The following is a 12,908-nucleotide window of genomic DNA, read 5'->3' as shown; positions in this document are numbered from 1 at the left end:
CTCACTCATCCAGTTAACTTGGCAAGGTGTGTTCTACTTTTTTAGTTCATATATGAACTGATGAGGTGGCTTGGGCATCTGATTCGGATGCCTCCTGAGCGCCTCCCCGGTGAGGTGTTCCGGTCATGTCCCACCGGGAGGAGACCCCGAGGAAGACCCAGGACACGCTGGAGAGACTATGTCACCCAGCTTGCCTGGGAACGACTCGGGATCCCCCGGGGAGAGCTGGAAGAAGTAGCTAGGGAGAGGGAAGTCTGGGCTTCCCTGCTAAAGCTGTTGCCCCCGCGACCCGGCCCCGGATAAGCGGTAGATGATGGATGGATGGATGGATGGATATATGAACTGAGAATCGTCGCTTGGAATTGAAATGGATTTACATGAGACAGGAAAGTGAACCAATCTTTTTTTTTTCATCATTGGGTGCTACAACTTCTTGTTGACTTAGCTTGTAGCCGACGTGTGCACATTTTGAGCGTGACGTCCGCTATCCGCTGCTGAAAGGACACTTTGATTCTCTCCTCTTTCATCTCAAACTGCTTTAAACAATAAAGTGGATGAGGGAGAAGTAGTTAGGATTGCACGACTGTGCGTGTTTTATGTGTTGTGTTTATTATTTTACTTTATGTTAACTGTTTTGTTAAGCGCTTTGTTAAAGCTGCAGTTGTCGTGAAAGCGCTATATAAATCAGCATGTATTGTATTGTGTCGAATATATGAGCAAATGGATGCTGTAAAAGCAGGCTTAAGAAGTTGCAGCTAAAATCAACAAAGAACATTTTTTGGTGAAATCCCACCACTCGTGAATGCGGGAGAAAACGAAAGAAGATAAAAGTGTCAATCTGTTGTGCAGTCTAAATGTATCCATCTGATAATGACTCTGTCACAGAAAAATGCCTTATCGTAGAACTGGTTGATATGTGTGAAATACTTCTCAAAGGGAATGACAGCCGCAATCTGAAAGTCCACTTGATAAGCTTGAATGTGTAACATGTAAACTGTGCTTGATAATGACTACTCATGTGTTATCAATGTTATACACGATCGGTGGATGGTTGTTCATCTGTTTGTTAGGAAGGGTTTTTTTTTAATAGCATCTTTCAAAAAACATTTTTAAATTTTTTTTTTATTTGTCAGTTTGCAGCTTTTGTGACACTTATTCGAGAAGAAGGGCCAGGCTTTGGAAACATACCATATATGTAAAGATAAGGCAAATCTGTAAGAACTCCGTTATCCACACAAAGGTAATTACTTCTTTTGAAAATTAAAGCTTTTACTCCCTGGAAGTGGTTAATATGTTTTGACATTTGTGTGATAATTAAGAGTGGATAGAGGGTGGGAGGAGTCATGATAGTTGTTTTTCGATCATAATGTTCAAAGTGGTTACGCTATTTTTACACAGGTGTGACACTCAACGTTGAAACGTCACTGAAAACACCGGGCGCGGAGTGCCGATGCGGCTTTGGAGCTGAGAGTCGCGGCTTGGAGTTTGAAGCGGATTACGTGGGACAGGAGAAGTGAACTAATCTCTTTTCGTCATTGGACGCTACAGCTTTGTGTTTGCTTTCAAAACTTAGCTTGTAGCAGACGTGTGCACATTTTCAGCATGACGTCTCTGATCCACTGGAAAAAGGACACTTTGATCCTCTCCTCTTTCATCTAGAACTGCTTCAGACAACAAAGTGTATGCAGAAAATTGGTGAAGATTGAACGACTGTCTGTGTCCTATGTGTTGTCTTGTGTTATTTTAGTTATTTTGACTTCAAAATGGCGCTGCGAGAGTGGCTGCCTTTCCAGCAGCTCCTATATTTTGTTGTTCTACTTCTTGCTTTCATAACTTTGCTGCTGTGAATTGGGAATTTCTCCATTGTGAGACTAATAAAGGTTTTTCTTTCTCTTTCTTTCTTTCTGAAGTGGACACTTTCACCCTAGCACAGTTTTTTAATTTTCCATTATAAATTATTTGAGAGTCAGTCTCGAATTGCTGTGTATTGCATATTTACCCTCTTCACAGTTGTCTCCCTGATAACCGGTGTTGCAGATGCAGGCGCCCATAATGCAAATGCCATGTCCCCCACAATGGATGTCAATACATTGGTTGTAGGGCACGTCACACTCTGTGCCCTTCCACCCGCTGTAGCACTGGCAGCGTCCGCGGGAATACTGGCCATTCCCACTGCACAGCACGGGACAGGAAGCTGTACAGGACATAAGTGTAAATCACTTTGGAAATGTAAATGTCCAACTCTCTCAGAGAGAACAATGAAGTTCATAAATTTGTGGTTGTATTCCGACTACAGCAGTGGGTGACACCACAGTGTAGACTTGCTTACTTTTCTGTTTTTAACATAAATAACACACCGCAACGATAATGCACAGGGGCAAACAGAACATCATCTACATTTGATTTGTATGCGAGGCAACCCCACGTGTTCAGACATCCACATACTGGCCAGAAATATAGGAGCCACCTACCAAGTGCACAATCTAATAAGATGCAGCAGCAGCTGTTTAAATTTGCCATTACCATAATAAGTCTCTGTTTGTTTTTCTACTTTCTGAGAGGAATTATTTTAACAATATGCCTGTTATTGTACTGGGGGCTGTTTGCAGTAAATGAACAGGGTCAGTGATGTCCAGTTCTTTACTCCAATACAAGCTAAAGCTACAATAGTAACAGTAATGTTTTTAAGTTAATGAAGCTACTACATTGAATCTTTGTAGAAAGTCCATATGTAACAGAGAGGACTGTAAAATGTATTCATTTTATTGTAAAACATGAGGCCGGAATTTAAAAAAAAAAAAAACATTTCACCTGCATACATTGTGAGGCGGGTGTATTTCGAACAATTCACAGTTACTTGCTTCCATAGATACAGCATATACTGTATAGATATGAGCTTGGGGTGTAGTAGGAGAGTGGGTTGGGGGTGTGGGAGGTGTTGCAGTGGAGCCACTGAAGTGTTGTGGGGGGTTTGTGGCAGTGGCCCGGCAGATGTCAAGGCTTGTCAAGAAATATGGCTTTGACTCCACGGTCAAATTTAACAGTATTCAATGGCATTCATTCAGCATGTCCAGGTCACACTCACGACTCGCAGCAATTACCTTCCATATGGGAGGCAGACTGTGTGTGCGTACCTCGAGAGCAGTCAGGCCCCAGAAATCCGGGAAAACAATGGCATATTCCTGAGAGACAATCTCCGTTTCCATGACAATTCTGGGGACACTCCATAATCGACTCTGATGTAGACAGAAGCAAAGAGGTGGTGGCAAGGTTGCAAGTTAATTGGGTAGGCAGGATATGGAACTATATATCGGGAGAACTAAAACACACACTGAAAGAGCCGTCTGCTCCGGTTGCTATAGTTACAGCGAGTCAGTCCAATCAACAGATTCTTACACCCAATTATCCTGCTTCCTTCTCATTCTCGCCTTCAAACACCGTTTTTGTCTCTCCATTGCGCATCACAGACAACACCAGTATTTTATAAAATCAACTGTAGTATGCATTTTGGTCTTTTATGAGATGCAAACTATATATATATATATATATATATATATATATATATATATATATATATATATATATATATATATATATATATTTATTTATTTTTTTTTGCTGTTGTTGCTGTTTAAAGTATCTTATTCTCCAAATGATTCCTTTTGGCCTTGTGGTTTGGGTTTACACCGAATATACTGTAGTTCCTTTGGCATGCGCGCACCAGCAAATATCTTTTCATTTTTTTAACCCTTTAACTTTAACTTTAACTGTTGGACAGTTGGCGTTGGTGCGGCTGGATGGATGGCCGCTGAAGTTGAGGATGAGGAGAGAGGAGCGTTGGCGAAGAGCGCTGATGCGTATTTGGAACCGTGAGTCGCAGCTTGGAATCGAAATGGATTTCCATGGGACAGGAGAAGTGAACCAATCTCTTTTTTCGTCAATGGATGCTACAGCTTCTTGTTGACTTTGAAACTTAGCTTGTAGCCGACGTGTGCACATTTTGAGCATGACGTCTCTGATACACTGGTTAAAGGACACTTTGATTCTCTCCTCTTTCATCTCAAACTGCTTCAAACAACAAAGCGTGTGATGGAAAAGTGGTTAGGACTGTACGACTGTCCGTGTTTTATGTTATGTGTTGTGTTTATTATTTTACTTTATGTTAACTGTTTTGTAAAGCGCTTTGTTACAGCTGCCGCTGTTGTGAAAGCGCTATATAAATCAGCATGTATTGTATTGTATTGTATTGTATTGTATTGTATTGTATTGTATTGTATTGTATTGTATTGTATTGTATTGTATTTCAGGGACAACGGTCACTACAGTGGACAGTTTATCATGTTATCAGGTTACAGGTTATCATTATTGGTGCATGAAAGGTTTAAATACCCTACCTAAGTACATTTGAATGTGTTGACCATTTTATGTGGAACATGAGATTACGTCGAGCAAAGACTTACCGATGAGGATAGTATTGTAAGACATTTGTTCTGTATTGCGTCCATCGTTGTAAAACGCCAAATGCCAAATGCCTGTGTCCAGATACTGGATGAAGCCAGCCTCGTGTGTGTTCACCGATCGTCTGTGACGGATCTCTCCTCCGGGGTCCTTTTCAAAAGCACCAAGCGAGTGTACACGTGTCATGTCTGTGTCACTCGTGGATCGCTTGTCTTTGGAAATTAGTCGACTTCCATCAAGCAGCTCCACAAAGTCATACTGGAAGACAAGTGTGACACCACCAATGTAAGCAAATTTCATTAACTTTTATTTTCCAATCACACATTTTTTCAACAATACAATACAATATTAACTTTAAGCTCACTCTTTCCAACATATCAATAAGAACTTGGGAAACAAGGATATCAAAAATGGTGCAGTATTACTGAGATATTGTCAAGAAAAAAGAAATTAATGAATGCTAGAGATGTTAACATTTGAAAAGAGGGCAACACAACTGTGCAAAGTCAAATAAACACACCGGTCTCTGTAGAAATCAAATAAACATTTGTTGAACCAAAATGTGCAAAATATTTTGTCCACAACTGCAATGAATCTGTTCCTATTAAGCAAGTTCCACATATCAACATATAAAAATGCATGCATAGTGCAAATTATTTTTATTACCAAACCAGAACAGACAAAATTTGCGACATGAAAAAAAAAATGTTGACAAGTTCCAGAAAGAAATATCAAACCAGAAAATGAAAAAAAAATAACCATCACAACACATTTCAACCGCTTGAAATATCCAGAACATTGCCAATCTCCTGACGTGACCTTTCTTATCAACGATTGCTTTTTACAGTGTCGCACTCATTTTTTTTGAGTTTTTTCATTGCAGCGCATGGTGTTCTTTTTACAATAACAAGTTCTGAGACACAATGGCAAAACATGAAATCGCTATTGTGCATGTTACTCAGCAGGTATTTGTCAGTTGCGAAGGAGGAAGTGGGTTTGATGATGTAACCAAATCTACTTAGCTGGGATTAAAAATGTCACTCACCATTAGCTATGCTTCACCAAGCTGTGGCCGTTTTGTATAAATTATGACACTTGACAGAATAACAACACAGTGCAGCGTCGTTGTATTTGTTGTTCCCTAATAGATACAGTTGTTGTTGGTACACAGTTGTTGTCTGCTCATTAATTGATATCATATTCTGCCAGTGAATTAAGCTTCACTTTGTGCTGCGGCTATTGTTTTTCGCCATTGATATGAATCGATTAAAACTAGCAGCGTTCGAGGTAAGGTTGAAGTTGTTAGCTTTTGAGCTAACTCCGGACTCTGCTGCTAGCTTACACAGCCCATTTGTCAAACCATCGGAATCGCCCGCAGAAGCAACGTATCGTCAAACAAATTGCAATTATCTACCAGTTTTTTGTTTGTTTGTTTGTTTGTTTGTTTGTTTTTTTTGCTCTGAACAATGTGACCCATGCCTTTTATTTCTTTCAAATATCCGGAACATGACGTAGCAACCTGTGTCTCCCTTGACTGACATTCTATTTTTTTACAGATTTAAAAAAGTGGTACTCCATACAACATAATGTATTATTTGGGGAGCCTTCAACCTGCTACAGGCTCACGCAGCTCTAGTATATTATAGCATTCATTCATTCATCTTCCGAGACGCTTGATCCTCACTAGGGTCGCGGGGGGTGCTGGAGCCTATCCCAGCTGTCTCCGGGCAGTAGGCGGGGGACACCCTGAATCTGTTGCCAGCCAATCGCAGGGCACACAGAGACGAACAACCATTCGCACTCGCACTCACACCTAGGGACAATTTAGAGTGTTCAATCAGCCTGCCATGCATGTTTTTGGAAAGTGGGAGGAAACCGGAGCACCCGGAGAAAACCCACGCAGGCCCGGGGAGAACATGCAAACTCCACACAGGGAGGCCGGAGCTGGAATCGAACCCGGTACCTCTGCACTGTGAAGCCGACGTGCTAACCACTGGACTACCGGGCCGCCCCATATTATAGCATCAAGATATCAAATCGTCCAACGTGCGGGGGTGAGTGGTCAAATGTCTTTTTTTGCTACTGAGGTTCAAAAATATTTAGCAGTGTGTGGTGTGGCGTAATAAGCATTCCTTAGTTGGCCAGGGAAACGTCACGGTTTCATCTGATCACAGCTTTGTTGAAACATATCTCAATTACTTTAATGATCCATCTACTTGTTATTGATGGGCTGTGCCCTATTTCAATGACATTGGAATCTTACATCAAGTTATTAACACAGATCTAGCATTATAGACAGATATTGAGTTGCACATATACACAAATGTATTTTCTTCTCGTTAAGGGTAGGTAAAAAAAAAAAAATCTAAATTAAAGAATCGATGAGAGTGATTATGACAAGGACACACACATCCTCGTCTATTATCTTAAGTGCTAACATTGGGCTGTGTGATAGGGATAGCGTTGCAAGAATGTGTCTTTTCCAGATAAGTGGATTAGTTTCTTTACAGAAGATGGGATTCACCACAAAGAGATGTAATTGTGGTGATTAATGAAATGTCTTGGATTGTAAGAGGCTTATCTGCTCATTATGAACAAAGAATCCATAAAGCACTTGACCAAGATCAACTCCCAAAGTTACCAAAGGGCATCTGGGTTGGGTAAATGAGAATGCAGAATTAGTCAACACTTTCTGTTCACTAAAGGCTGAAAGTCTCAAAGAAGAGTCACATAACCTTGTACGTTTTTTTTGTGTTTCTTTTGCTCTTGGTGTAATGAAAAGAAAACTCTTGAACTGGTCGTACCTGCGTGTGTGAGGGTGGTAATCCTTTGCGCCCGTACACTCCAACAAGAGCATCTCTCTGCACTGAGATGTTAAATTTCAGGAACTGTGGTTGGTCAATGTAAAGCTGTGACCTCCAAAACACACCTTGGAAGAGAGCAAAAGAATAATAAAGCATGAACGTCTGGATCAATGTCTCACAGTGATGTGGGTGCACGGCACTGACACAGGCTGTTTGAGTGCATGTGAGTGAGTAATTAACCTGGTGGGACATCTTGAATTGCTCTTCGACCCACATCCACCTTTCCTGTGTCTACCGTGTTATTTTCGAGAAGAATTTTACCTGCAGAGAAGCAAACAAACATCCTTATACAAGCATCACTTTGGACTGACAGTATCCACGAGGTAAGGGTCACAATGTGCAGTATAACTTTAACATTTTGATCGTGATATCACAGTGAGAAATTCAACCACAAGTTAGTCTGTGACCGAAAGAACGAGATCCCGGTTACAAGCGGCCGAAATGAGTTTTCTCCGCAGGGTGTCCGGGCTCTCCCTTAGAGATAAGGTGAGAAGCTCGGTCATCCGGGAGGGGCTCAGAGTCGAGCCGCTTCTCCTCCACATCGAGAGGAGCCAGATGAGGTGGCTTGGGCATCTGATTCGGATGCCTCCTGAGCGCCTCCCCGGTGAGGTGTTCCGGGCATGTCCCACCGGGAGGAGACCCCGAGGAAGACCCAGGACACGCTGGAGAGACTATGTCACCCAGCTTGCCTGGGAACGACTCGGGATCCCCCGGGGAGAGCTGGAAGAAGTAGCTAGGGAGAGGGAAGTCTGGGCTTTCCTGCTAAAGCTGTTGCCCCCGCGACCCGGCCCCAGATAAGCGGTAGATGATGGATGGATGGATGGATGTTAGTCTGTGATCTCCACACCCTGGCCTAACGCGACTTTTGGATTTGATGAGGAAAATTGATGGCCATACGGTATTTGAGTCGATGGGAATACCTTGTGAGAGAAAACCCATTCGCTTACAGTTGACTCAATGGTAGAACCACAGTTGTCACACTTATTGACTCGTGCGTACATTGATAACTATGTGCCTCATGTACAGTTTTATATGGATAGAGGATAAGAAACAATCTCAGTTTTGAAGGGGAAGCATTTAGCAATTACATTTTAACAATTACAACATCTTGGGAATAAACCGACATTCAGTGAAATATGTGCCGCACACTTATCCCAGTCCAGACTGGCCGTTACATAAATTTAACCTGCAACACAAAACACATTTTGCGATTTGGCGGGATTATTTGTTTTGAGTGTGTTTATTAATGGGCTTTTCATTAAAATAAATAAATGAATAAATCTCGATAAATCAAACCGACAGGCACACACACGATAAATACGACAGCCAAGGTAACTTTTGCTTTTACAAGATCCAATAAATGTCTTGTTTCGACCACTTTTATGGTGACAGAATATATTGCTCACTCCCTCGTTCCCATGATGTGAACAACAAACAGGTTAGATTTTCTTTAATGAGCTAAATGCAACTATATACAGCGGTACCTCTACTTACGAATGTCTCTTCATTTGAAATTTTCAAATTACGAAACACCTGAACAGGACAATATTGCCTCTGGTCCAGGGGTCCCCAACCACCGGTCCGCGGACCGGTACTGGTCTGCAGGGCATTTACATGGAAACTGCCTCTCTAGTTACAAAATTTTCTTGTGAAGAAATTTCTTCCGGAACCAATTAATTTCATAAGTAGAGGCTGTAGTCAAAAGGAGTCATTGCCATGACAATTATTTCAAAAAACAAAAACAAAAACAAAACAAAGCCATTTGTTCAGATTTGTGTTTGAATTGATGAAACCAATTTGCAAAGTAATTTTTTTTTGTTTTTTGTTTTTTTTTAAGAGAGACTCACCATTGTCTGTGGATACCATAAAGGTGTTAGGAGTCGTATCTCTTCCCACACCTCCATTTTCAAACGCTCCATATCCCTCACTCTCCTGGAGCTGCCAGTTCAGACCAAACAGGTGCATCGCTGCAGCAAGATGAGGAAAGTGAGAAAATGACAGACAAGCGCAGGAGTGAGTGAACCGGAAAATGAAAAGCAAGCAATTGTGGGGAGATTGAAAATATGGAAGGGGTAAGGCAAAGGGGGAAAAAAAAGCATGAATCAGTGCAGAAGTTTTATCAGTCTCGGTTACCAGAAAAAAGACGCACATTGCAAGAAGGTGACATTTATATCAGCACACCTTTCTATCTTCACAGTACTCTGAAAAAAACATGACGTGTTGACTTTTCTAAATTTTATTTGGTCAAGTGGCTGAGCACAATAGAATCATCAACACACGATACTGCGCCTGGGGGAAGAAAAAAAAAAGCTCATACTGAAAAAAAAATTGTGTTTTTGTACAAAATAAGAGCAGTGACAGAGAGATCTGATTATGTATGAGGGATTACTGCACATGGATTTGTGTCTGTTTCCAATTAAAGTTAAAAGCTACAGAAAATGCAAGAGTAAATTTAGCGAAATGTGTCTTATTTGTGTATCCCTTACTCACAAATGACTATCAAAGAGGCCCACAGTTGACAAAGATTGCTGACATGCCATGATCCAAATCCAAAAAAGGGAACACAGATGAGGGTCAAAACACATGTCAAATATTTTTTTTTAATTTGCACACATATCAGTCATTGAAAAACTAAAAAAAAACATGTATTGGAGATTACTATGGCGTTATATAAAATACATACATTATATATATATTTTAAATTCCATCCCAATGTACCAGTATAGCAACATGCCAGTATCCCAACTTGTCAGTCCCTCTAGTTTGTTTGTCATTTTAATTTTTTTGCCATTAGATCCCTGTACAAGAATCCCCAAATCCCTCCATATTCCATGAACCTTTTGCAGAATGACCTTTCCATCACCATATCGTGGTGGAGGGGTTTCTTTGACCCCTTGATCCTAAAAACAGCAAACGTTTTCTAGGTGCGGTAACAGACAAGCAGTGTGCAGGGTGACTGGGGGTGACTGAGGGCAGAGACCTTTGTTGTGCGATCCCTGGGTATTGAGGGCTCTATATTTGTGCCCAGCACAAGGTCTAACTGTGCAAAGGCGCAGACTACACCAAGTGTACACCAGATGCACGCAGAGTGGCGGCTTTCAAAATAAGGGAATTGCGGCGTTGTGGGTGTGAACACATGCAACTTCAGGCTCAGCCAATTGAAGTGTCGACCCACGAGAGGCACATGGCCCTTGACGTGGCCCGAGCAGAATGGAGATCATGCAGGAGGCATGAAGTTTACCTACTTTCAGCCACCAAATTGTCAGGTGAGCCGGAGGCATGTTAAAAGAAACACTCTTGGTACACCAAAACACCGTTTTGCAGTTCCGTCTGTCAGAGTCCCCAAACACCAGCACAAAAATCACAAGATGTGCCAGTTGTTAAGTTTGAGCGCATCTGCGCTGTCTATGAAGACAGAGCTCGGATTGTTACTTCCCGGGTAAGAACAGGGATGAGATTTTTCCGCTTTTTGGCAGAATTCCACTTTTTTCCAGTCAAAATTGACCTTTTTTATATTGTTCCAAATCCGTTGAGAAAATTGTAGGGGGGGGGGGGGGGGAGAGGTGTAGGGTCTGCTGTTATTTCTGGGACCCCCGGCCGATTTTCAGATTTTTTTCATCACTAGCCACTCTCATCCCTGCAAGAAAGGAACCTGAGCTATTGTGCAATGTCAAGAGGTTTCATTGAGATAGTTAGATGTGACTCTACGCACAGCTTCGGCTCCAAAAGTAGTTCCCTTGAGACGGGTCGGATTCTTTTCCACTCTTGGTTGATCCGCCTTCCGCAACATCACGTGAAAATTGTGGCCAGTATACTGATTTAATTAGATTAGCAAACAGAGCTGGCTGGATGTGTTAAAGTCCTCATGAAATGATCCGCAGAGAGAATAAACAAGGTATTTTTTTTCCCTTTTGTGATTATTACCCAAGGGATTGGGCATCATCACTGATAATGGTTGCTTGATCATAAAGAAGACGTCAAATGGGTAGGTTAGATCTCATGTCATGAAGCATTCAGGCGATATGGAAACGCAAGAAATGCTGCTGATTCCTACCGACTGCTGTCAGGCTGCTGAATAAATAAAATAATACGTGAAAAGCTGTAACCATTGTAAATAGCACCGCAACCTTATGCTGTGTTTTCTATGCTATTGCTAATCTATTATATTTATTCTACAAATATATTGCTAATGCTATATTTTATATTGCACTTATATTGAACTGTGTAGCGTTCTTTTCTGAAACATTTATATTGTGCAATGAAACACTTTGTTCGCCCCTCTTATCTGATCTTATCTTATTGATAACCAATTAGAACTTGAGTTAAATCCATGTGAAGCTTCTTGATAGCAATTCCTCGAGGCAACATTATTCTGCTCATCACACATACCGAAGAGATCACAACATTCAGTTAAATTAATATTTTGGACGATTTCCACATTATTTAGGCCGTCTATCACCTCTCTGTATTTCATGATGGATAAACATTTGTCCTAGAGATACAACTGTATTTTTGTCATTTTTTTGTTTGAAAAAAAAAATGGAATTAAAAAAAAATCAAGTTCAGATTTGATTGAAGATCGTATTTCAGAACGTCTGCATTTTATGATACAAGCACCTCTAAAGACCCACAGAGAAGAGTGTGAGCAACCCAGCCAGAGTTGAATCAGAAACATATTTTCCAAGTGTATAAAACAAGGCTTTAAGTAAGCAAGTAAACCACACTTTTCTCAACTGTTAACTCTCAATCAAATTCGAGCACCAAAGTTTGCAGTCCATACATCGTCTACTTGATTTAAAATCACAATTCTTTCAATTTTGAAGCTGAAGCTCTTAGCGTCCAAATTGAAAGCTTACTGTGGGCTATAATCATGAAATTGGCACACAAGCAAACTGAGACACATTGGTGGGGGACACAATTTGACTGCTGAAAAGGGAGACTGCTGGATTTCCTGCATTTAAAAGACCCAGTTTATCCACGGAAGCCCTGTTGTCTCCAACCAAGGTTCACCAAACTATCTGGAGGAAAATGGTCAATGCAGAAGCGGATTTTATTGTCAATTTTCAGCTCCCCATCAGCATGGCTCTTGAACTGAGTGATTCTCCCTCCTCATGACCTCATTATGAGGAATTTAAATCAAGACAAAGCCATACGTGAGCTCTCAGAACAGCTCGATAGCCAACTGCACACTGTTGTTGTAGTAATTCGCACAGCTCAAGTTCTGATATAGTGGAGCAGGAGGAATTCTGGCTGTTGTGTCAACAACACCCGAAAAAAAAATAAATCTAAAAATAAAACACTATGGGCGGCCCGGTAGTCCAGTGGTTAGCACGTCGGCTTCACAGTACAGAGGTAGCGGGTTCGATTCCAGCTCCGGCCTCCCTGTGTGGAGTTTGCATGTTCTCCCCGGGCCTGCGTGGGTTTTCTCCGGGTGCTCCGGTTTCCTCCCACATTCCAAAAACATGCGTGGCAGGCTGTTTGAACACTCTAAATTGTCCCTAGGTGTGAGTGTGAGTGCGAATGGTTGTTCGTTTCTGTGTGCCCTGCGATTGGCTGGCAACCGATTCAGGGTGTCCCCCGCCTACT

At 41.5% G+C, this 12,908-nt stretch overlaps 1 protein-coding gene across 9 annotated transcripts in view; it reads right to left on the bottom strand.

Annotated features, from left to right (window-relative positions):
* The window catches only part of LOC127612901 (teneurin-3), a 205,720-nt gene that overhangs the window by 74,713 nt on the left and 118,099 nt on the right, over nucleotides 1–12,908 (bottom strand). For all 9 annotated transcript variants that reach the window (XM_052083740.1, XM_052083741.1, XM_052083745.1 and 6 more), the window contains 6 exons: nucleotides 9,170–9,289; nucleotides 7,503–7,583; nucleotides 7,263–7,387; nucleotides 4,461–4,716; nucleotides 3,135–3,236; nucleotides 2,000–2,194 (listed from right to left, as the gene is read on the bottom strand). In XM_052083740.1, coding sequence (XP_051939700.1) covers nucleotides 2,000–2,194; nucleotides 3,135–3,236; nucleotides 4,461–4,716; nucleotides 7,263–7,387; nucleotides 7,503–7,583; nucleotides 9,170–9,289 — 879 coding nt within the window. The remainder of the gene's footprint in view (nucleotides 1–1,999; nucleotides 2,195–3,134; nucleotides 3,237–4,460; nucleotides 4,717–7,262; nucleotides 7,388–7,502; nucleotides 7,584–9,169; nucleotides 9,290–12,908) is intronic.

The sequence above is a fragment of the Hippocampus zosterae genome, chromosome 13 (assembly GCF_025434085.1).
Source record: "Hippocampus zosterae strain Florida chromosome 13, ASM2543408v3, whole genome shotgun sequence".
Classification (NCBI taxonomy): domain Eukaryota; kingdom Metazoa; phylum Chordata; class Actinopteri; order Syngnathiformes; family Syngnathidae; genus Hippocampus; species Hippocampus zosterae.
Note: the sequence above shows the minus strand (reverse complement) of the source record. Positions and strands in the feature narration are given on the sequence as shown.